The 26,253-nt window shown below is 40.4% G+C and overlaps 1 protein-coding gene across 2 annotated transcripts in view; it reads right to left on the reverse strand.

Moving 5' to 3' along the window:
* Nucleotides 1-26,253, reverse strand: part of POU6F2 (POU class 6 homeobox 2) — a 322,643-nt gene that overhangs the window by 135,100 nt on the left and 161,290 nt on the right. For both annotated transcript variants that reach the window (XM_044419127.1, XM_044419128.1), the window contains one exon: nucleotides 23,293-23,521. In XM_044419127.1, coding sequence (XP_044275062.1) covers nucleotides 23,293-23,521 — 229 coding nt within the window. The remainder of the gene's footprint in view (nucleotides 1-23,292; nucleotides 23,522-26,253) is intronic.

Consider the following 26,253-nt stretch of genomic DNA (forward strand, 5'->3'; position numbering starts at 1 on the left):
ATGGAAACACAAGTTTATAGGTACTTTCAGCTCTCTCCTCTGGCAACTGTTCACACAAAAGTGTGAAACGTGTGTATACTGGGGCTGCACCTATATCCTGCTTGAGAGGGGAACATGTAGTGCAACTGAACAGTCCTTTTGCCAGTGAATAGACAAGGGCCATGGCAGGTCTGGTAGTCTGTCTCAGGATGTGGTGGGATAGGGTGAGGTACTCCAGGCAGTTCTCCTTTCCCTAAAGAAGTAATACACACTGACCATTCTATTGATTTGTTTAATGGCACGTGGGAAATTATATGCTTACCTAGATATTTCTATTTGTGGTTGAATCTACTTGGTCAATGTCCTTTCTGTCTCTCACGGAAAGTTCTGAAGGATCAAAGTCCACCTATTCTTGAAAGGAGGGCTTAACCCAGATGAACCTATCAACTACTTCTGCCTTAAAGCAGTGGACAAAGGTGGGGTGGACTTGTTCTTCAACCACAGAGGGGAGTGAATGGAGCTTGTTCATCATTACTCCTCATGCCTCTGGTGAACCGCATCCCTGGGGAGGAACCTAAAAAGGGTCTCAGTCATCAGTGAATGTTGAGGAACCTGTTTGGCTTGCCATGGTAAGAAAAAAGAGGGATCAGCTGCTTCATAGGCTCCTTAGCAAGACAGCCCTGAAGAGAGAAAGTAAAAGAGGATGACCAGACCAAGGAAAGTCACAATTAAAGTATCCAGATATGGAAGCTGGAGGAATTCAATAGTCTATCCCCTTTGTGCTTATGCATTATTTGATAATTTCAAGGACATTTAAGCTGATGGGCTTCAAACAACTTGGAAAAGTCGATCTTTGCAGAGGCAGGAAGAAGCTGGGAGTCAGCGTGTCCCTCCACCTTCAGAACATTTAATTAGAAACTAAAGATGGATGATAATTTCACTACATTCATTTTAAATATAAATTTAAATATTTTTTCTTTAGCAGGATGGGAAAAACCCTAAGATTTAAAAAATCCAAACATGCCAGCAATATGTCACCAGGACATAAGAGGGGCAAAAACTTGTATCACTGAATGGGATTGCTGGGGATGCTGGTGCCATCACTGCCAGAGCTGAGCCCAGGACCTCTTCACCCAGGAGCAGACCAGAAGGAGTGAGTTCTCTCTCTGTTCTGTCCCCAAAGTCAACCAGTACCTCTGACTGCCCCATGGGGGTGGCAGCAGCAGATGTATTAGCTACTAACTGTGCCATGTTAGCTACTAACGCCTGCCCAAGGAGCCATGTGGCTAATAGGGTGGGCTAAAATCTAATAAATAAATCTGTTTCTGTGGGACATTCCAGTGAACAGGCAGAGTCACATGGGAATGGATGTAACATGATCACCCCATAGTGTCAGATCAAAATGGCAGACCAATGGAGTAGCATCCAATGTTCTTGTCTGACCCACAAGTGGAAGGAACAGCCCCGCGGGTGCAGCTATCTCCTTTTGGTTGGGAAGGGAAAACGATTCAGCTGGAACCAACTTCTTCACATAAAGCCGTATTTCCATAGCATGTGGTATTCTGACTTCACTGCTGTCTTTAGTTCGAGTCTTCTATCACAAAGCCTAGATGGCAAGCTTAATTGAATAAAGACTGCCATTAGAAGCAGGGGTGTAGGGAGACCAACCTAGGACAAATCCTTATATGCCAAAATAAGTGTATATCCTTCTGTTTAATGATCTCCAGATCAAGACTATTGGTTGATACCAGAAAGCTATATGCATGATAAAAAAACTTCCTGGGCTTTGAAAATATTGACTGCCTGTGAGATGTTACACAGATGAACAAAAAAGTTACTTTCCACCATGGACTATGGCCTAACTTGTGACTTGGGTCACAAATATGCAGCAAGTGAAGTCCTCTTTTCTGGCCCAACCAGGGCAAGATTATCCCAGGAACTTAATGATGTAATAGATCTTTTCGTTCAGGTATCACCTAACCACGATCCACAATTTTGTGGTTTACAAAGATGTTATCTGATCACGGCATGATGTTTTTGTGGTTTAGGGAAAGTGGTTATCCTAAAAGATCATTACATTTTAAATCCTGTCCCTGAGGACTTTTTACCCTTCTGACATACTCTGCAATTCTACCAAAAACACACTCGGCACAGTAATAATTGACACGTAGATAAGCACAGGGGCAAAGGCCTGGGTTACAGCAGCTATTAATTAGGATAATTATTCCCAAGGCTATAATTACAAACCACAAAATCACTTAGCATCTATTCTCAAATTTTCCCTTCCTGTCATTCTAATGCTTCTGAGAGGTTCATTTACCACCATTTACCAAATGCATTCACTGTAGTATATCGTTTCAGATGGACAGGACGGAAAGCCAATACCTAATATTGACCTTCTGAGTATCCTGTGATTAGAAAGGCTGCTCCTCCCATCATTAGCTACATAGGTTTATTGAAAAATTTAAAGTGTCCAATAGATTTCTGATTTTTCATCTTTCTTTCAGATGTGCATATGAAATAAAGATATGAAAGGACTCAGGTAGGTTTCAAAGTATTTGCTTCCTGGAACTGTTCAATTTGAAACCTGCAAGCAGGGCATCAGTAGATTTTCAATTCCTGGGCAGTGCCCAGAAATTCTTAGGTGTTTCAAACATAATTTAACAAGGAACTGAAGAGTTATGTGATCTGCTGCCTAAGTTATGTTAATGCTACCTGAAGCTGCTCATCATGATTTCCCCCTCCCTATTTGAGGTAGAATTTGGACATCACACACAGATTTCAACATCTTTCTTGCTTGTTATAGCCCTTCCCAACTCTGGATGTTTTTGCCTTTGGCTCATATCAACCCCAGATAGCATGGCCAATGCTTGGGAATTCTAATCCAAAATATCCGGAATGCTGGTTGGTGTGTGCTGGAAGAGAGGGGCACACAGAAGGAATTGCTAGCATGGCAGTCCTAGGCATGTTTATTCACTGAGTTCAATCGAGTTTTCTTCAAAATAAGGAGGTATAAGATTGCAGATTTCTATATACATGCGTACTCAGAAATAAGTCCCATGGAGGAAGTACCATTTATGTGAACTGCTACAACTGTTGTGATCATAGGGTAGCCATGGAGCAGTATCCAACAAGGCTGCTCAGTCTCCATTAGTTCTGTTGCACTCTCAGAACCTGCTGCTTGTTTAACAGGTCTCCTGTGCTTTTAACAATAATCTGGCAAATGAATGTTTCTGAATCAGGACAGGTCAGTGGATTTCCATTCTGAAGCTCCACTGACCTGTTTTGTACATTAAAGTTTTTACATGCTTTATCTTTAGTATCACAAAAGCCCCAATGAACAAGTGGTGGGCCCTACAGGTATGTGAACACAATAGGATACATACCTATTGTGCGTCCTCACAAGTAGACATAGGTTAATACAATTGATACCTGCTCCTGAACTTGGCCTAGTCACCATCCCATGTGCTTTGAAGGTGACTGTGTTGGAAGAGGGACCTCATGTGTGAACTGGCCCATCAATAAACCCTTCAGGGCAAATGCTTTAAGCTGGCAGCTCCATGGCATGCATGCTGCAGATGGTCTTTCCTGAATGTTCCCTGAACTACATGCTGAAAAAAGTAATGTTTCTTTTAAATGTGCTGTTAGATTGTGTTTGTGACCATTTGATGTTCTTCTTTAATAACCTCAAGTACAGGGCTGAATGAATCCAACAGTACCTGGGAAAAAAAGTGCAATGAGTCATATTATAGGAAAATGGAGAAAAGGATACAGGACTCTCCACTGAACACAATCCTATATTGTAGGCAATCTGTGATAACACCCTTTTCATTTCAGTTCAGTCCCATAAAATTACCACTAACATTACAACTCATGCAGAACATAGATAAATGTAAAAATGTCACCGAATTCTTCCAGATGGGACTTTTAGTTCCACTAGATCACCATCTACTTTTTTACTTGTCTAATATTTCATTACAACCTTCCATAAGTTAATTTTCTTTCCACTGACCATGTAAATCACAAATCAATTTTCATTTAAAATGCCTGACTACAGATTGCTCCTGAAAGCTCAAGGCATATGCTTCAGTGAACTCTCCAGCATTCTTAATGCACATTAGAAAAATATTGCAGCTTTTTTGTAAAAAAATCTTTTTAAAAGAATTAATTTACATTAAAACATGAGATTTCAATGGCTTTGATATCCCCTTCCTCTAGCATTAAAGGCAGGTGCTTTTGAGAAGCAAACTTTTATATGCATTTAAATATTAGTGATATAAAATTAGAAGCATGTTTAGATTATTTTGTTCTAATGAATTACATTAGAACAAAATAGGTAGTCCCTGGTTGAACTATAAATTCTGTTGTAATCATACAGACCAGCCTTTCTAAACTGGTACGAACCATGATTTGGAGAATGTGTAGAGGGAGACATTTTTCTCTCTGTCCCATAACACTCAAATCTGGGGTCATCCCATGAAACTGACTGGTAGGGGCTTTAGGACAAATAAAAAGAAGTACAGTACTTCTTCATGCAGCACAGTTAAACTGTGGAATTTGCTGCCATGGGAAGTGGTGGTGGTCACCAGTCTGTGTGGCTTTAAAAGGAATTGGAACTATTCATGGAGGAGGAAGTTATCAGCGGCTACTAGCCTTGTTAGCTATGTGCTACTTGGTTTAGCAGAGCTGGCAGGCCTGCATATACCAGTCGCTGAGGAGCTTGGGCAGGTGGAAGTCTTCCACCAGTCTTGCTTGAGTAATCCTGTGGACAGCGGATTTCCTGCTATGTGTACAGAGCACTGGACTACATGGACCTTTGGTCTGATCCAACATGGTTTTTCTTACATTCTTAAGTTTTGGACTTCAGTTCCTGTGAGTCACAGCTAGCATGGCTAATGGCCAGCAAAGCTGGAAGGAAAAGTTCAGCAAAGCTGGAAGGCAGCAGCTTCAGAGCCATGGGGCTGATATAGACAGGGCCCGATCACATTGGTCCGTTACATATGCCATTAAGTGCATGCAGCTCTTGCTTAATTGTTTTCCTCTTCACCTAAACCTAACCTTAACACTGGTGCAATAGATGGGGAAGGGAGACGCAGCCTACATTGCCCATGTAGAGAGCAGCACATGAAGAAGGTGCAAAGGAGAATGCAAAGAACACCTGGCAATGTCCCTAATGTCTTAAATAACATTAACATTTTAAGGTGAATCATTCGTTATCCTTCAGTGGTATTGTGTGTGCTTTAGCAATATAGGCTCCTATATAATTTCAATAAGGTAGAATCTGATGCACTAAGAGGCCACTGCTATCCATGCAATGGTGACAGCTAACTTGGATTACAGCAACACATTTTGTGTTTCATTACCTTGGAGGATTTCTTGGAAACGTGTTAGTATAGAACACAGTTATAGGTTGTTAATGAGAACCAGTAATATCAAACAGTTATATGTGGATGTCTTAAACTGCTGGTCTGTTTTGGGGCACAATTCAAAGTGTTGGCTTTGAAGGTAAAGGGCCATCTTCTATAATAGTCTTCCTCAACCTGGTGTCCTTCAGATGTGTTGAACTAGAGTGCCCATAGTCCCCCAAGCAGCCAGCAGAGCCCTCCTGTAGCATAAGCCTGCCTGGACACTCTGCCATCTGAGGCTCTCCTCTGGGTGCCCCCCACACTCACCACTGACACACACTTGGAATTAGTGGTGGCTCTTTTATGAAATGCTCTCCCCAGGAAAGATTGCACCAGTCAAACGTGTTTATTTGTCCAGGCCTTCCATATAGAATGTGAACTGGCTGAATTTTTAAGCTGCTTTCTTCCCGGTGCTATTATTCTGCTATTTCCTTGTGATTTTGTATTGATGTTTACAATTTTCTTGTACACTGCACTGATAGTTTTACTGAAATGTTATCTAAAAATCTTTAAAAAGAAAGAAACAAAACAGGCCTTTTTGAATGCAATGTTATTCCCTATTGGATTATTTCAGCAGTTGCATTAAAGTTGGAATTTAATTGTTAATATTGTAATGTGGTAAATTGACTGATCACTACTATCAAAATAGTCAATTATTTAATTTATTAGAACAGTAATAAAGGGGGAATCATGCTCGTTGCAAAAACAATTATCCCCTTGTCCAGTCTCTCCCAGAATTTACCTGCCAAATTACATAGAGGAAATGTGGGCAGCTCAGAGGTAATCCTAGCTCCTTGTGAGCCTCATAGTGTGCGTGCGTGAGGGGAGGGGGGTCTGCTTCCCCCTGTCTGCAGGTGCATCACATAGCCCAAATGAGAAGATAAGGCATGCGTCTTAATGGGGAATGAGCAGCAGAGCTACAGGGAGCACTGTAGGATAGGAGGAATTCCTGATCTGAAATGAGGCATATACACCCCCTTGTCCCTGGGCTGAAGGACAAGTGACCCTGAATCTTTCCAAGCCTGTCAGAAGAGCTCACCATGCAATCCAGAGGATAGGCTGCCCACTCAAACACATTCTTGCCTGTTCTCATGTATCTGCTAAGAGCAAAGTCCGGTGCTGTTTTGACCACTTGGTAACTAGCTCATATGAATTATGAAGCATGTTACACTTGCTCCAGTGAGTCTTGCATGTACCACATGTTGCTCGAACACGTGAACTATGAGCTGGCATCAGGAATAGCTGATACAAGCACATGACACAGGTGCTCTTTTATCCGCACTGGTGCCCATCCTTTTCCAGGCACAGCATGCCATGGGAGAGCTGATCTAGGGTGGTGGATAGGGTGCAGACTAGGGACCTGGGAGAACTGGGTCCCGGTCCCTCATTGACCCATGAACCTCAATGGCTGCCTTTCAGCCAGCCACTCACTCTCAGCCTTACACACCTCACAGGGTTGTTGCTATGAGGATAAAATGGGGAAAAGGAGAATTGTCTTGGGTTCTTCACAAGAGGGAAAAAGGTGGGATTTAAATGCAAGGGATTATTGTTAATCATACTAATTTTAACCTCAAAGCACTAAACATCTTGGGAACAAATTACTAGATATATCTTCAGAGGCCCTTGTCTGGGAGCTTCTGCTTCACTGAAGAGAGCCAATTATTATTTTTTTAATGGGGTGTCCAGGTTGCACAAAACCTTCTCCAGAGGCTTCTCTGGCATGCATACTGTGGTCTTTTGGGGCCCAGGTTCTTGTAGAGAGCTTTTAGAGCACTTAGATCTTCTGTACAAACATACTTGATGGTTTCATTCATATTGCAAATGAGTTTATTCTGTTTATTTTTGCTTGCTGATACAACTTTCATGCTCCTGAATACTGCATTGGTGGCCATCCTGAGAAATTTTTTTGGCACTAGACAAAAACCTTTTTATTTAACCAGTATTTTGTTAATGCTCTTAACCATGTGTATTTTAATACAGAATGTGGTATGCCTTTTATGTAATCATAGGTTCTGTTAAGATGTGATAGGGTGCACTTTTTATTGTTATTTAATCAAGTGTTTGGACTGTGTTTTTAATGTTTTATATTGTTTTTTATACAATATTATTGTCTGCAGCCCACCCAGGGAGCCATGTGGCTAATGGGGCGGGCTAAAAATCAAATAACAAAGTGAGATGTATAAATGAACAGCCTCCCATAGTTAACATAGTTAGCTGATAGTATCTTAGACCACCAAAATTAACTGCATGGGGCATACTCATGAAGAAAGTGCAGAAACTTCAACTTATTCAAGATATGACAGCTGGGCTACTAACCCAGCCCTCCGCAACCTTATCCCTTCCAGATACATTGGACTGTAGCACCCAGAATTCCTAGTCAATGGCCCTGCTGGATGGGAATTTTGGTGGTTGTTGTGCAAATGCCTCTGAAGGCCATCAGGTTCAGGGAGATCAAGATCATATAAAAGGAAGTACTGCTTCAGAAAATGTATATTTAAACGATGGAATTGACTTCCACAAGATGTAGTGAGGATCTTTTAAAAAGGAATTAGACAAATTCATGTACTATAATACAATAAGGCTAACAATAGCTGCTAGCTATTATGGACGAGTGCTGCCACCAGTATCCAAGATGCACAAGCACTCCAGTTGTTTTGGAACATGATTGTGTGTTTCCACAAGAAATCCATTGGCTATGGAGTGAACAGGGTAGAGGACTTGATGGATCCTTTGTCTGACCTAGCTTGTTTCTTCTTACTTTTTTATGTTCTTGTGACTATAATACATCAATCCTGATAGAGCTGAACAGTTTACCAGTTGCTTTTCAGTGCTGGTTTTAACCTCTGGAATCCTAATCAGTTTAGGAAGTGCAGTGAAAGAAACTGGTGTCCCATGATGAACATGCTCAAGGCATGAGTTGCTGTGGTATGTATTCCTTCACGAGTTGTGCTTGGCTTTCTATTCTCTTGGCTTTCAGAAAGGGTATGAAGACACATTTTTTAAATTTACCCTTTTACATTATGTAATCATTTTAATGTTTTTAGTGTCCTGTGCTTTATGGTTTTCTGATTTTATTGCATTATGTTGTGCTCTGCATGGATGGCTTTTTGGCAAAAATGGTGGCATAAGAATTTTAATAATAAATACATTACAATGATCTGATAGTAATTTCACAGTGTCATAAATCAGTACATTAAAATTCAATAATGCTGTAATTCAAAATGCAAGACTGAATCTAAGCCTTGTAAGATGAGCACAGTGCTTTTCTTCTACCCACACATGTGGGTTCTTTCTACCTAAACTTGCCATGTCTGCGTCTCTCCAAATGCAATCTTAAGCCTCTTTATTTGTAAACTCCATGCACACTGATCCATTGAACTTAAAGGGACTTACACAGGGTTGCATAGTAAGTCCCCCCTTTCTACCTATAGGCTGTTTTCCTCATCTCCAGTGTTCATTTCTCAGCTGTGCTTCACCAATCTGAGTACACTGCGGATTAACGACAGAATTTGAATGGACCAGAACCCCAAAGTCTTGAAGCACTCTGAAATAGGAAATTCTAGCTGGGGAGGGAGGCATGGGTTGATGGAGAGGATGCCACTTTAAATAAAGCTGAATGCTCATGACAGTTGAAAGTACTTCTATGTTAAGTGGGGCTGTTTGTTATAATGCAGTATGTCAGCACTGACCGCTGAAATTGAATGAAGGAGCATCCAGAACAGGCTTGCTGGACAGCATCCAGGTTCTAGTAAGATTGCTGGCCAAATTCCCAGGTCTTTATTGCAACTAACCCTTAAGCAAATGTTTATGCAAAGTTACATGTATAGATAATGTAATTACAGGCTATGCTTTCCTATGATATATTCTGCCTAAAATTTCATCGATTGTGTTGCGTGCTAATGGCTCTTTGGCTCTTCTAGAACAGGTTTAGAATGTGAGTCCCATCCACCTGTGTGTGACTCACTAATTAGCAAGCAAGACGAGAATGCCTTTTTGGTAACTATCTGATAAGTCGGCTAGAATATATTTTGTCTATCTATTCTTTTTAGGGATACATTAATCAGTCAATTTTCATTTTTCTCACATTTTCATTTTTCCAAACTTGAATTCACTTCGATCTGAACGCTGAGTATTTTCTTTAAAAAAAAATCACAAAAATTACAAATCTTGCCTGCATTTTTCTAAATACATGCATTTTTGTACACAGTTGTACCTGATATGCACATTTTTGCAAGCACTCAAATCATGCCAAACTTTCCTTGGAAAGCAAAAAATGATGAAACTGAAGCTGTCATACATACTTTGGGCACATCATAAGAAGGCAAGTCTCACTGGAGAAGATAAAAATGATAGGGGAAATCGAAGCAGCAGAGGAAGTGGAAGACTAACTATGAGACGGAGCAGTTCCATAAAGAAAGCTACAGCCTTGAGTTTAGAACAGCTGCACAGGAGACATTTTAGAGACATTCATTCCTAGGGTTGCTATAAGTTGGAGATGATCTATTTTCTCCCTCCACCTGCAACAGCAGGACTTGGTGGCCTTTATGGCCCCTTCCAACTCTGCTATTTGATGATTCTATGAAAGTACATTAACAACAGCAGCATTTGATTTTTGGGAATATATACATTTTTGTGTACCTGTTTTCCTAATATACTCAGTTATGGACACATTTTTTTTTGATCTGAGAGTACCACTGCAAAATTTAGAGTAGTGTGAATTTAAAAAGGTAACTGGATTTTGGTTCATTATTGGTTCAAAAGTGTGAAGAAGCTGTTATCAGCAATTTTTTCTCCTGCCAGTCTCTTTTGCCATTCTCATTATTTACAAAATGGCATAATGAACCAGAACCAAAAGAGATGTTTACATTCATGCCATATGTATGTTCAGACTTACAGTTTTAAATGTCTTGGTAGCCTGTTCTGATAAAATCATAACACATTTGATTTCTACTTATTAAAATACATATTTTTAGCCTTTGTGGTGTCAGAGGAAAGATTTACAGCATGACTGCAGTGCACCCTAAAGGCTCAGAATCAGAAGGTACATAAAAAGAGATCCTTGTTATTTTTAAGCATATCCTATTCTGGGAAGCTGACTTAAAATGTCTGAGCATTTGTGGCCAGCAATCACATGTACTTCCTTTCTTGATTATGAATCCAAAGCAGCCACCAACCAGCAAAATGACTAAGACACTTTACACAAACAGCAATAAATTACTAGATTAAAAAATGCAAGTGCCTTTGAAACAGGTTTACAGCTGGCATTCTTATCTGGAGACATCTATGAACTGAGCCAGAGCTAAAGAGGCAAAAGCATGGTCTCCAGCAAATGACACTCTCCCACAAGAGTTGTGTCATCAGCAAAAGATTTACCATGCATCCGGCTCATTCCGATCCTACTGTCCTTGCCACTGAAGCACAACATGTCTTGGGCGTGTAGCAATTGAAATAGATGCTGTTGCTGCTCACATGATGGTTGAAGAGCCCTTCTCTTATGTTTTCCTTGCCCAACAGAAAGCAGCTAAGTTGCATTATGGGAAGGAAGGACTAGTTGTGGTTAAAGTCTATGCTAGGGCCCCTTGGAAGTTGGCTTCAACCCTTGGGCTGCTAGTTGCCTATTGCCTGTTTAAGACCATACATCCCCTACTCCCCAGTCATCTTTGGAATTTTGTTGGGAACCCTCCAACTAAGAATCAACTTTATTATACAGCCCAAAGTACTGCAATGCATGGCTGCTTCTCTGCTCCAAACTGTTCACCTACCAGTCTGAGATGTATGTTTGCAAAGGCAAAAATGCATGACAAATGCTGGGGGGTGGGGGGGTGGGTGTGGGGAATACCTAGCTCATCTATTTTGTCCTTTCTAAACAATTTATGAAGTGAAAATCAATTGTCCTTTCAAATTCTACTTCTCTCAATGTTGCTACTCTCCAAAAATTCTGTACAAAATGCATGTATAGGGGAAAGTGCACAGAAAAATGCATAAATTGATGGCAACAAAAATCAAACATTTTTATAGTAAAATTGCTTACAAAAATGAGTGTATTGGGAAAAATTTACTCCAAAACCTATCTGGAGTAAAAGCATTAGAGCTTCCAGTCTAAAAAAAAAAAAAACCTTCAAAGATCAAGAGCAGCAATTCTTTGGAAACACCAATACAAGATTTTAATTTGCTGAACAACCTTTTTTTACAAACTATAGTGTGATTATGTTGCTTTTGACTAATTCAAGTTTGACTATGTTGTGGTGAAATCTTCTCTGCCATATTAGGATTTGATGATGTTTTGTCTCAAGCGGGTAACTCTCCACTGTTTCATATGCAACACAGAGGAGGCTTTGCTTCATGAAACAGAAGCACAATCAGTGGGAGTAAAATTCGTACTCATGATCATGGGTAGGAGCAGAGGATGTCTATAGCATTAACATTCTACTCATAAGCATCTCAAGAGGCTGCCCAGCAGCTACTGGAAACAGAAAAATGGGGCATATATCAGCCTTTCCCAACCTGGTACTTCCTGATGTGGGCAGATGTAGTCCCAACAATTCTGGCAGGCATCAGGTTGAGGGATGATGGAGTAGACATAAAATTTGGTCCAATTCAATAGGGCTCTTTTTATATGCATCACACAATCTTTTCTTCTACTGCTTTTGTCTTGTTTGTTATTCTCTGTGCAATTACGAAAGCACTATAGTTTTCCAAGGCATTTGTGGCAAATTCTGCGCATGCCACAGGTACCAGTCATTTTAAACAAGAACTTATTAAGCATGTCCAAGCCAACCTAGGTTTCAAAACGGTAGCATGTAGGAGAACACTTATGCAACTCTAAAACCTCCCTGTGGCTCCCTTATTTTTTAAAGCTGCCCTGTACTACTGAATCATGTCTATGTTTCTGTTCTATAGCACTCCAAGGTTAAAAGGTAAGCCCCAGCTTCCCCTGGTGCCCGGTTCTGCAGTGGCATGCCATCCTGAATACACAGATGCCTTCCACTGTGGCTGACCATTCAGTGAGCTCGGCTGCTGTGCTGAAGAGGTGAAGTAAACACGAGCCTCACTGCTGGGGTGGGTAATAGCAATCCTGCTTTTGCAGCAAACCCCTGCTAAGCAATCCACAGAATGACACTGATGGTTGCTCTGGAGGGAGTCACTTACCCTCCAAGCTAGAGGTAAGATGCCAGATAAGCAGCAGCCTGTAAAAAAGGATTTTAAAAAGAGAGAAAACCAGGGGGAAAGATTAAGATAATTTTGCCTTCTACGTTATATCCATCACACACCCCAATGTCAGTATCTATTCCATTGTTCAAATACCTGACACAAACTTCTATTTCTGTCTTCTTCATGCAAGTGACTCTTTCATTTGAAAAGTTGCCTGCCTTTCATGGTTTTATAATAAACTGGAAGTGAGTAACAGTATGATATCAAAGGAAATAAAACTCCAGTTGCAATTGCTGCTGGGGTTTGCCTTCTGAATGTGGCTCCTACAATATTTCATCTGTGCTGACACCTTTCACTCTCAATTATTTGGCTGCTGTCAAAACAAATCAATCAAATTACAGTGCAGCGTGTCTTCATGTTACCATTCCATTGTACGATGGCTGCATTAGCTTTGAAATATGTGGAAGTATAAATTTTTATCTCTATTATTTATTTAACGCAACTTTTTCCCTTGTGAGATAGCTTACAAACACAGAAAGCACCAATTAGCTTTTGTCAAATGTTCAACGTACACATATATCTATATGTATATGTAATCACACATATGATTTTTTTAAAATAACAGTGCACACACAAATTTTATTGCATTGAAAAGACTAGATAATTTGTTCCTTCTAAATTACTTGTCAGATAAATGAAGCCATTAAATTTAACAAGAAATTGAGAACTCCTGCTCAGGTGTCCAGATTAAAATGATTTGAAAGAAATAAACCATATTTTCTGGATTAACATTACAAAAAGTTTTGAACAACGCGTTTCAGACCTATAATATAGTGTCATATACAATGATGCTGTCAGCAACAGTGATGAATCATTTTGGTATACAGGAGAACAAGGACTGGGATTCCAGTGAATGGATTCAGAAGATAAATATCTTGATGGCACTGTAGCCATGACATTGGGGTATATTTTGATAGCATGACATACAAATCTATACATCTACAGCTATATACGCACAGAAAGACCCATTTAGCTGACATGGCTACTCCCAAACAATCTATTTGTGGGAATTGTAATTTGGTGAGGGTGCTAGGAATTCTCTTTTACAAATCCTTCGCAGACGTGCAATTCTCAGCTTCCTCAAGGGAGAGCAGGATTAGGCTTATTCAACCAGTGTTAAGCCTGGAGCTTAGGGAGCATACACAGGGCAGTTAAAAGAAGACAACGACGATGAAGAAGAAATCTCACTGATTAGCTGCTTGGTGAGGAGAGTGGAGAAAAATGAGGCTAAATCCAGACCTCCTTCCTACTCTCTCTAAAACAGTAGATCAGCAGAATGTCCATCCTATGGACTATATAGGCACTATGGACTATATAGGCCATTGAACTGTAGAGAAGAAACATGAAGGCAACATCCATTTATGCACATGATCCCCATTTATCTAGGGAATTTGGGGGGGGGGTTTCACATGGCCCATGAGCTCAAGGTAGCCCTCATCTGTGCCTGCCTGCATTAGAGCAGCGAAAAAGTTGTTTTGTCATCTAAATTCTGCAGCAAACTGTCAACATAGTATAAAAAAACATTATCTTGAAAAAGAACATCTTTTTTTCCACGGGTGGTGTATTCGTGCAACGTGTGGCCCATAGAGGTGGAAAGTTGCCCTGGGCCCTCTAAAGGTATCCAGTGGAGGGACACATGTTTAGTTATATGCACAACCTTCAGTTACTGTATATGCACAAGCTGTAGTTGTTGTGTCAGTGCATCCAAAATGGTGGGCAAAGCAGTTAGGACCAATGACAGCTCTGGAAACACAATTCTACCCTGGCTCCCCCTCCCCCCCCCCAAAAAAATAATGGCATTGGCAGTGATAACAGGGAGGAAAGAAGTAGTGGGCAAAGGATTTATCCTCCCTGTCGTTTCTCCTCATCACCCCAGTCTTCAACGGCTTTTCTTCCACCCTTAGCAAGCATGTGCCTGTGAACCTTGGTCGTGGAAAACAGCTGAAGAAATGGACGGGGGAGAGGGGACTGGCAAATGTGGGAGAAGTTAAGCATCCTTCCCTGTGTGTTCCTCCCCTTTGTATCATGCCAACTCCCCCCCCTCCCCAACATTTTTAGCAGTTTAGCAGAGAATCAAGTCACCAGAACTGCTGGACATCTTGCCTCACCTTCAGACTGTACAAAACTGGGGAAGTTTATGCAACAACTGTGTGGTAAGCACACTGTTAAAATGTGTACACATATATACATGCAGCCATGTGGGGCAATGAGATATTCCAAAATAGCATTCCATACATTTAGAAATGTTAATAATACACGAGGAAAAGATTTCTAACAATGGGCAATGTGGTTATGAGAAAAAAAAAACCCTAGATACCCATGAGATGGGTGATAAAATTTAAGTGCAAACCTATAGTTGGCTGGGGCATGCTGGGACTTGCAGGACATTTTTCTGTCTAAACTTGCAAAGGGATTGTACCATTAGAGAGGGTAATCTAAGCGGTGTCCAAAATACAGCATGGGAAAACAAAGATAACATAAAACTGCAGTTCTTCTCAAGAGTACCAGACATCAACTACCAAAAAGTGCTTCTGAAAGTTGATTCTGGTGAAATAGTTTATATTATTAGACTGGGAGAGGTATGATCTTTTATACTATAGAAATAACAGAAAACAGTATATTGCTATAGTTTTCAAGTTAATAATGGACATTGTTCAGGATATTAATCCAAGGTTCCTCCCAGGAAGAAATCTAGAGAAGGATCCACAGGTGTGTGAAATCAGAACTTTGAATACAAAAGGGCTCTGACAAGTTCCTTCTGCACAGCAGTACCGGTTCGACCAACCATGGCTCATGGAAAACTACTTTTGAAAGTAAGAGAAGTTTCCAAAGATGCTTGCAGACTGGCATGGAGTCCAGCCACTCAAAGACAGATGCCAATAAGTCAGTGGGCTGCAAGCCTTAACCTTTCTTTGAATCCTAACCTCAGTTACAATTGCCATCACAATTCTCTTTCTTAAATAAATGAACTATTGAGAGCAATCCAGGGAAACATAATGTCACTTTAGATCTACTATCAGTGGAACTTTAACATGCTTGTATTTTCAATAGGTGCAATTGGAGACCCGGGAAAATGTAACTTTCAAGGATGGAAGGAAGGTAAGCAGCTTCAAAATAAGCAAGAAAATAGTAAACAATAATGTGTGTGTGTGAGAGGTTTTTAAATATTAGGTCGAACAATTCTGTGGACCCTAGTCAGCATGTATTATTTGGATTTCCAGAAAAAATGCTCTTACCTCAAAGGTGGGTCCCTATGCTCAGAGCACCTCCCCACCTTGGCTGGCATGGAAAGAACCACAGTGGCTGAGTCTCCAAGGCTGTGACCTTGGGGAAGGAGGTTAGAAGGCAGGGGGAGAGGCGGCTGGGATATGACATATCCTGGTAGCATCTCAGCATCCTTCTTTTCCACTCAGAAGCACCATGCTTAGAAACTAGAAATTGGCTGACTAGGTGATCTGCAGGGCAGGAGAAGCATAGAAGAAGCCTTCACTTCTGCATTCCTCCTGCCCTGCACAGGACACAATAAACCTCCAAGTTAGGAGGGTTCTGAACACCTGCCTTGGACTGTGCCCTCGGCCAGTGTGCCTACTTCTGTGTGCAGTGCCCTGAACCTGCCACTCAAATCTGCTCTTACAATGTATACTACCACTGGTATGCCTCAGTGAAAATATCCACTATTTCCTCCAAATGTTTTCATCTCAATATGTTTCTCAGTTTTGATGTTACACTTTCGATGTGTGAATGAATGGGATGTATCATGGGTGAATGGGAAGTATGGTTGGGTTGTAAAGGAGAGAAAGCCAAGAATAACTTATATGTAGCTCCTCCATCTCCTGCTTCAAAAAATATTCTAAACATTTCAGCTTCACTTGGGTGTTCGCATGGCTGTAGGTGTCATCCCTTAACAGCACTTATTCCTGGCTTTGTCTCCAAACACTTTTCACAATTCATGCACTATATTCAGAAGTTCCAGACCAATTAATGCACCACTGCTTTGAAGGTATGTTGATATGCGTAGAGTGGAATACTCAAGAGCATTTTTGACACTCCAAAGTACATGATATACCTATTGGGTTTTTTAGGTCTCTAAAAATGTATTGTGAACTTTTGAAAACAAACCCTGCTTCCAAAGATCTTAAGGTAATAAATGTTCAGTGGAATTACTGCATATTAATTTATCTACTGGAAATTCTAACTGCATACTAATTCTAATCTAGTGATTCTTAAAATGAACAACTGTCCTCCTTAAGGAAGTCAGCTTCTCCATATCTTTGCCAGATTTATGTGTCTATCTTGTTTAAGCCCAGTAACAATGTCAACCTGTACCTCTGCTAACTACTGGGGGATATAAAGATGGTTCATACATGTATACCCAACATCACTCAGCTCCACTGAAAGACAGAGGAAATACTTTTGATGCAGAAAATTGGTTGACTGTATAAGGGATTATCAAGGGATTTTTTTAAACCTCTCTGACATCCCTCTCTTTGGAATATTAAAGCATATTTAGGACTCTGTCCTAAATAGTTTCCCTCTTTACTCTATCTGTACCAGCCAGAAAAGAATGAGATACATAAAAGAGATTTATCAGGTGTGGTAACAAAATTATATATAAGCAAAAGCCTGAACTGGCTAGTTAGTTCAAATCAAGTAGGTAGTTTGGATAAAATAGTGAACCATATATTGGGATTATGTACAGAAGCCTAAGTGAATCTTCAGCACACATTTGAGCCCAGCAAATGAGTTCACATTAGTTGATATTAGCTATGTTTGATGGAAAGTTAATTCCAAACTGTGATTTACCAAGATGGCTTCTTTCTATATTGGTTTCAATTTCCTGCTTACAGCCACACCAGAAAGTGGGGAGCAGAGGCACCAAGGTCTGCTGCATCTCATTTTCATAAAGCTAAACAACAGTTTAACATTTTATACAAACAGGCCAAATATATTAACTTCTTCCCCTATCCCCACAGCCACCATCATAAGCTTAACCCAGTTTCTGGTTCAACAGGAAGTGTCAGATTCTTCCTTTACCTTCATCCCTGTGTATCTGTATCTATGCTGGGCTACACTATTGGCTGCAAGTCAACACTGCTACACACACCTGTTATTTACTGGACAGAAGTGTACCTAGCTCTGTGTTGGAATGTTTGTAGCCATTGTCTTCTCTACATGTCCTTCAGTCACATGACTGAAGGACATGTATAGTAATGCAGTGAATATAGTATTTAGCTTGCCATTCCATACTGAAATTACTACTGAGTGTAGTTCTCTTGTTTGGTTATGTTAGAACCATGTAGAGGTACCTGGGAATAAACCATTCCTCTAAGTGAAACATCATTTTGATTATTACTGACATTGGTGCTCATTAAAATACATAACTGAAACACTGTTTTTCTGTAGGCTCTGAAAGCTATTTCATGTAACTAGACAGGGAATACAAATGAATAGGGACTGCATCACTTTAGTTAAAAAGAGAAAATATTCTTTTGAGGGGGTGGGGAAAGGGCTCTGGACTTTAGAAAAGCAAGCAATTGAGGATGGTGCTTCATCTACATTTTCATATTTCTTTTAATCTGTCAAGCCCAGTCCTTAAAATTGTACATACACCATGAATACAATAATTTCATGCATTTTGTAGTTATCTTCTTTCAAGTAAGATTAAATGAGGTTTAACAATTGTACTAAATTTATTGTTTTTCTGCCATTTTTAAAGGGGCCAATTGGATCTCTAGGCAACTCAAGATTAAAGAAACATTCTCTCTTTAGTGTTGCAATATATGAATAAATATCAATCAGAAGATCCTAATGGCCATCTTCCTGCTCCTAGTTCTCATGCTGTTTAATGCACATCCTAAACCACTAAATGATGTGTTTAAAATATAAACTGCTGCTTAAAAATGTAAAGAAAATTTAAAGATGTAACATTTTCAGATGAAAACAAGGGTTCTTTTCAGCACAGGGACATTTTACTAATGGTAAGAGAAGAAAATAGATTCTTATTCTACTCCCATGAATGACATTCCTGTCATTCATTTTAGGAATCTTCCAAGTTTTTCAGTGGAAATAAAAACCCCAAGCTTTAAGTTTTATGCTACTGAACTCTTCCTGTTCTTGAAACTGTTTGACCACTGCTTCTACATTACCAGCATCTTTCGGTCTATATAACATGAGAACATCCCACACTTTGCTGGCTGAAATCTGGTTTTATGTTGTAGAAGATGTCTATTTTGGCAACAGTGCTGCATGCTGTAGAGCAAGAGACAGCTGCAACCCTTCCCTGCATCCCCTCAAGTTTGAGCCATGCAAGAGAGGGATCAAAAGGAATTCACTGACTTGAATCATTTGGCAGGGGCAGATCCTGTTCAGAAAAATAGCAGCATCTTTCCAAAAGCATCTTTCCAGCACCCCAGCATCCTACTCACCATCTGTGCAAAGTGCATAATAGGGTCTTTGACTTGACTATGGCACAACAAATGCAGGAAATGATTTCCCTACCTGATATTCTAGGACTGATTTGATGGATCCCCTGAAATCATCAAATCTTAGGTTTCACTCACTTTGATGTCATGGTCAGTAGTGACACAGCTCTCATAAGCAAGCCTCACTAAATGGAGGCTGTACAGCAGCAGTGCCTGGTAGATGGCATTGGTTCTTCATATTTCTTCAGCCAAACTTGTGCACATAAGCTGGCCATACTATTCAACATAGCAAGCAGAATGAATTCATTACGTAAAATGTATATCAGCTTATGTTTATTTATAACACTATATCCACCGTACCCATAAGCTAGGCCACTCTTGAACCAAGGGATACTTTTATAATGCCCGTGTCTTCATTAAGATTTCATCATCCACCTACACTAAAAAGCCTCTTCCTCCACTTTGTTAGTTCTGCTTTTACCCGGGCTCTGTCCCTGCATTATTTTTCTAATCTCCAGTTCCCTACTTTACATGCACTCTCAAATTTTAAACAAGCAAAATTCGTGCATTAGTGTGTCCTTTTCATCTATGATTTATGAATGACAGGTTCCTTGGTGCAGCTTAATGGTATGAGAGGGAGACATTATTTTAAACATTAAAGTGAAAACCATTTGCAACTATGATAAGAGAGGTCTGTTGACATTAAAGTTTAAAACCTGCACAAGGTGAAGGCGAGCTGTTGAGCCAACAGGTGAGGGCACCCACCATGCGTGCAGTTTGTAAGGGAGTTTGTTCAACACATTAGCTGTCTCCCTTTCTCACTATTTCACAACCTGTAGTCCTTGGTGCATCAAACAATTTATCAAGTCATCAGCAGCAACCATACTTTAATCACTTAAAAAGTACTTAGAGTGCTGTGCAGAGCATTCACTTACTAGAAGTCCCATTTTATCTGTGGGAAGCTTTTACCTGCATATATGTCAGCAAAATATATTTTAAAAATGAAAAGGTCTAAAGCCCAGTTTGTTACTTTCACACATGCTCCATCATTTTTCATTAAAGTTATTCTTCTTGATTGTATCTTGGAATACATTCACAGAGAGTATGTTGCACATCAAAACATAAAATAACAAAAGTTGTGTACAGATGAGTTATTTGTTACATATTGTTACATGCCACTTGCACTAGCTGCTTGTTTGTTTCTGAGGCCAGTTCAAGGTGTTAACTTTTGATCCATAAAGCCCTACATGGCTTGGGGCTGCAGTACCTGATAACATCTGACCAAACTGTAAGTTGATTTTTACATATTACCTCTGGCAATTTTGCTGGCAGTTGCAAGGTACACTATATTTATTGTAATCGGAGCCACAGAAGTAATGGGTGAAGAATTCAGGTTTGCAGCCCTCATGCCTATGCATATAGTTAAGGTATGCCTAACCATCTGAGGTGATATTCTTCTAATACTCAGGAGGCTGGAAAGATAGCTGAACAAAATTCTCAATGGTTTGGGCAAGACTTCCATGTGCTTGCCGATCCCATGACAAACAAAACTAGACATATGAAAAACAAAAATAAAACAGCAAAGTTTGCAGGGCAAATTATCCATAATAAAATACATTTCCAATAGATGCAGTTTGCACCATTTCTACTGTTTCTGGTGTGGTATTTGGATGCCACTGGAGACTGCACATGTGCACATGCATGTTTGTACAAACACACAACCTTGATTATGGGACAGACATGAATATATCCAATAGGCAGGCTGGTGCGCCACTTACTCTGGGAGACCTGTTTTGTTCTACTTATCAGGATGGGGGCAGGGCAGCAGAGGAATGCACTCAGCTTTGCTCTCACAGTTGTGGATGAACAAAGCATGAACAGATTTAATGAAAAGAAATCCTGCCTTACGGGTTGGAGTTCTAGTTTCACATCAGACTGAAAATCCAAACAAGGAACAAGAGAGATCAGCAATCACTCTTAAAGCAAAGGAGCACAGAGTAAATGTGGGGGGTGGGGGGGAACACCTCAGAGAACTTGAGCTCCTCTTACTTGCGTCTTGCTGTACTCCACCTTGTAGCTACTCAGAATTTGTAGCATACAATTTCCTCACAGGTTTACTTTTACTCCATTTTGGAATAAATTCAACACCAGGTATATTATTCTTCACAATAATATGCTTCTACTTACCAGGATATATCCAGAGCCAGGATATCAGCTGAAATTAGAGTAGGGATGACCAATGGATAGTCAATGGACAAGATCCCACTCCTGAGGAAATGTAACCTGGATCCTAATGGTCTGTGGCAGTTTGATGAGCTTTTATTAATGTTATGTTTTTATTATTGCATTATACCACACCTTTTGCAAAGGACTCAAAGCAGCTTACAAGGTCCTCTTCCTCTCTATTTTTATCTTTGCAGCAAGCCTGTGAGAGATAGTGGACTTCATGGGTCAAGTGAGAACTAGAACCCAGATCTCCTGAGCCCCAGTCCAGTACTTCAAGCACTAGGCCACACTGACTCAGTTTCCCTTCTAAGGAGGGAAAGCAGGGGGTGAGGGAGGGGAGGATGAGCTATTTTCAAGGTGTAAGAAGTGGATTATTGTAGACTTAAATGATACATCTCTCTACCACAACCTGAATCTGGTTTTATGAAGGATGTATTCATGGTATAAAAGTATGTGTGTACAAGGCTATGTCGAGTAAGATAACATCTATGAAGCCCTTACTAATAAATGACAGAAACTTTATAACGGAATCCAACTACACATGAATGGGTCTAATGGTGTGCCAACTGTAATTCCTGCTTCCCAACCCCACCACCTGAACACTGAGAGAATAGGGTGGCCTCTGAAAATAAACATCCTTTCCTTAAAAGGCCCTGATGAATCTGCTTTGCAATGTTGTATCCACCTGGGGTTTCTGGAAGATACACTTGATTTTGCTAGCATTTGGACAAGATTTAGCAGTGGCTAATCGAGTTTAGCACGAGACGAGCCACCCAGAATTCCTCTCATACATTGAATGAGCCAAGCCACAAGGACAGGGTAATCAGCATGTAGCCTCCACTGCATGGCACCAACCAACACAACACTGCCTTCCCACATCCTGAAAAAAATGTGCCCAAAGTGTGTCATTTTGAGCTTGACTACTCTACAGAGTGCCAAAAGGATCTAATCTAGCTCGACTACAAGATAGATCTGACCCTTCTAGGGTTCCGAGGCAGCTATGTTTGGGCAGTCTCCTGACATATTGTGGCCTGGAGGGGAGAACTGTTCAAGGAGACAGAACTGCTCAAGGGGACACAGACACACACACACCCCATCCTCCTTGAATCCAGATCGAAAAGATGGATGCACAAAGGAAGAAATTTCAGAGGAGGAATTCTGATGGGGAAACTCTTACTGGTGAAATATAAGCTTTGAAATTACCCAGGGACTGACCTACTGCAAAAATAATATATTTGAAATTTTGTTAGGGCATTCACCGTTGGATTTCAGGATTGTTTCTCCAGTCACTGTAACACCGTGCAACACTTTGAGAGAAGTACATACTTTTGTACCGTATTGTGTTCAAGTGCATAAGCACACAAACCAGCAGGCATTTTTTTTTTTTTTTTGCCACATTGGCCTTATGTTTTACTTCACCGCCACTGCTCCAGACCTCTGCACAAGTCACAGAGAGGAAATGCCTTTGAACTGCAGGACCAGTGATCTGGAGCGGAGAAAGAGGAATGTTCTACGCTAGTGGCTGGGACTGTCACTGACCACTACTGGGGGGAGGAATGTCTCTGCTCCTGTCAGCTGTGATGCTGATGTCATTTGAGAACACGTCAAACTGTCAAGGGTGCCTCCTTTTCTGGCACAGTCCCACTGTCGTTATTCAGTCTGTCAAACTGACGGCCATTTCACCAGCATTCCTATTAAAGTCACAAGTGTTTCCTTTTAGATCAGGAATGTGCTGGTCAAAACATACAACCCATACAGAAAGAATTAAGCATGCTAGTGTTAAACGGTGATTTAGGGCCCAGTTTTATGTGTGTGTTGATGGAGAAAAGCTCACAACTCTCAATACACCCCAGCCAGCTTTCTTTCTGACTCACATGCATAGGTTTGTGCCTTTACCCATTAAAGCTATGGTTTTTAATCTTCTGAGGGAACAGAAGTAATGGATTTCCAGGGTAGAATCAGAAAGTTAGACTACTGCTTTTGTCTTTAGCAAATGGTTCAGTGTTGAAATAAATCAAGAAATTAAACGAAATTCCAGTTTCCATTACCTTGGAGATTTTGCAATGGCAAAGTCATAATGCCTCCTGCTGCAGCCGCTGCTACCAGCCCTTGGATGTTGGTGAGATTGGCGGTTGGCAAAGTCAGGACCAGTCCTTGCTGGCCACCCAGTTGACCAGCCATGTTGAAAGGGATGAGAATAGGTTGATTCAGTGCCGGAGTGCCCCCTGGCATCACCCCTGCTACAGCCGAGGCTAACTGCTGAGCTGTCAGTAGTGGCTGCAATGAAACACAATTGCCATATTTTACTATACAAGCATATTACCAGATAGCGGCATGGATTCAATAATTTCACTAGCACCTGTGAATAGTCTCATGGACTCATGGACTCTAAGAACTTGCTCTAGGGTTCTGACTTTGAAGACAGAGCACAAGGATATAGTGAATTTATACTGGGCCTACAACATTTAATAATTAATTGAATTGATTTAAGTAGTTTAGATACAAGGCACTATATTATGCATATTTAGACAGAAAAAGAACTGTAATTCGCAAAATTCCTCAATTGGTTGTAGGGCTCTTTTTCCTGTCTAAACCTGCATACGTTTCCACCCTTAATCAATTAAAACAGAAGACAGAAGAGTATGTGTGTCAATAAAATGAATGTATATAATTTTAATGATGTGCTAAAAAGTAAAGAGATCATGACCATGTCAAAAGAAGCTTTCTTCCTTTTCCTAACATTGAGGGAAACTCTTTGGCAAAGGTTAACATCACCTCAGGACAAGGATATATGCTTTCTTGGACCTGTCATGTTGTTTTTACCCAAATGTAACTTTATTAAGCGGCTAAACTGAATATGATAAATTGAAATGTCTTTAATTGGGTTGCAGTCCTGAATTATATCACAATACTTTGTGACAGGATCTATTCTGCTCTCCGGGTAGAGTTCTCCTAAGCAACCAGCTTTTCCTTACAACGTGCACACATGGTTGGGTCTAGCTATATGTTATATGAAACCCTTAAGCCAGTATGTTTTAAAAAGAAAAATAATTTTGGAAAAGGAAATTTAAAGCAAAAAATGGGGGGGGGGCTGCTTAACCCATTCCTCACCTCCCATTTCTCCATTGCAAATCACTTCTTGATGTAAACTCCACCAAAGTTCACCCCAAACTTTGAATCATGCTTGCTCTGGTATGGAGAAAATATTACTACAAAGTAATGGTTGTAGATTTGGCCACTGCTAAAGGCACACCTGCAGAGAATTGTTCAAAAGTTGGCAACGGTATTTGCAAGTAAGCATTTGAACCTGGCATGCAAAACAGAAGTCTGCCGTACTTACTCATGAGCAGAACTCCCAAAATTAAATGAACCAACATTGCTCTGCCTTCTATATATACTTCTACCCTGTATGGATACTAGGGTAGAAGGTAAAAGGTTTAATTATATTTCAACTAGAGGCTGTGCATTCCAGGTATCTATTGTTTTTTAAAACTGTGTCACTACTTGCTTAATATTACTACTATTATTAATATTAATAATAGCCTAGACTTCAGTACCTTGCTGATCTATCTATTATGTTATATTAGGTATTTTTAAATAACATTCTCCATTCATATTCCAACAATGATTTATAAAAGGAATGAAGTGATTAATTGTAAATACATTTTTTTTTGCCTAAATAAAATATAACCACAAGTTTGTATGCACTTTCTTCATGGTGTATGTCCTGACAAAAAGCTCAGGAAGTTCACACTATATGCCCACACTGTTTTCCCCAACTTGGTGTCCTCCGAATAGGATGAACCACAAGTTCCATCATTTCCCAGGATCCCTACACCCAGAGGGTACCAGACTAAGTAAGGCTGCTTTATCCTCCGTAGAATCACGGTGTCATGTTTAGTTCAACCCCCCTCCCCCCCAATGTACAGTAGTCCTGGTCTGAATCAGGGCTGCAATGTGCATATGCATCTTTCAGATATCTTTCATGTATCAGAGGAAGTGAGTTCCTCCTGGGGTTAGAACTATCAATCTATTTAAACTTCTTGACATCCCGAGATTTGTATACCAGTTTATACAAAAATACATAGAATACAGAATGTTTAAAACTTAATATAAACACAGTATATGCAATAAGCACATGAAAACATCACAACAAAAGCCTCAAAACAAGCAGTGTCATCATGGATTAAAAGTCAAGGAAAGCTGAACAAATGCATTTTCAAGAGGCCCCCACTTGTGGTTTCCACCTCTTGAACTGCTTGCCTTTCAGAGAGTGGTGCCACTATCAAGAAGGTCCAGCTTACTAGCTATTACTTCTCAACACACTGTTGGTTGCTGATCTCTTGGGCTCATGTTGCCTTCACTCTTTCTTAGGAAAAACATACTCAGCTCCTTTCAATTTAGTGCTGTATTAAAATCGTCTCCTGTATATATATTTTTACCATGCCTTTTCAATTAGATTAAAAGGACATTGCTTTTGAAAGGAGAGGAAATTTCGGAGAAATTCCCCATGGGTTTGATCTAGGACTCTTGTGCTTACCTTATTTATAAGATGTCTGAGGAGTGTGTGAGTGTCCTGTCTTTCAGTGTAAAATCATCTCTCTGGCAGCCTGTCGCTTCCTTGGCTTCCTACACTTCAATTAAGCCAAGGAGAAGACATCACGAGGTAATACCTCCAACAGGGCTTTTTCAGCTCAGGAAGTGCAGGCAGCTGGGCAACTGCACTGCAATGGAGAGATGTGTTATCACACACACACACACAGGGCTTCTCCACTATACACTTCTTAGCTGTTTCCAATGCACACTTTTACTGAGGCATCATCTTCTGGCATTTTTGCAGGATGAAGACTGGCTGCTTTATATGCCCCCCCCCCCCCCGTGTGGGCTTTACCTTCTCTGTCTTCTTAATGTTCCCTTCTACAACCACAAGGTAACATGGCAGTACAGCAAAAACACACAACCATTCCGTAGAGTATTATAGAGTACTAGCCCTTTAATAGCTCATTATT

The sequence above is a fragment of the Varanus komodoensis genome, unplaced genomic scaffold, assembly GCF_004798865.1.
Source record: "Varanus komodoensis strain SLA01 unplaced genomic scaffold, ASM479886v1 scaffold10, whole genome shotgun sequence".
NCBI classification, from domain to species: Eukaryota; Metazoa; Chordata; class Lepidosauria; order Squamata; family Varanidae; genus Varanus; species Varanus komodoensis.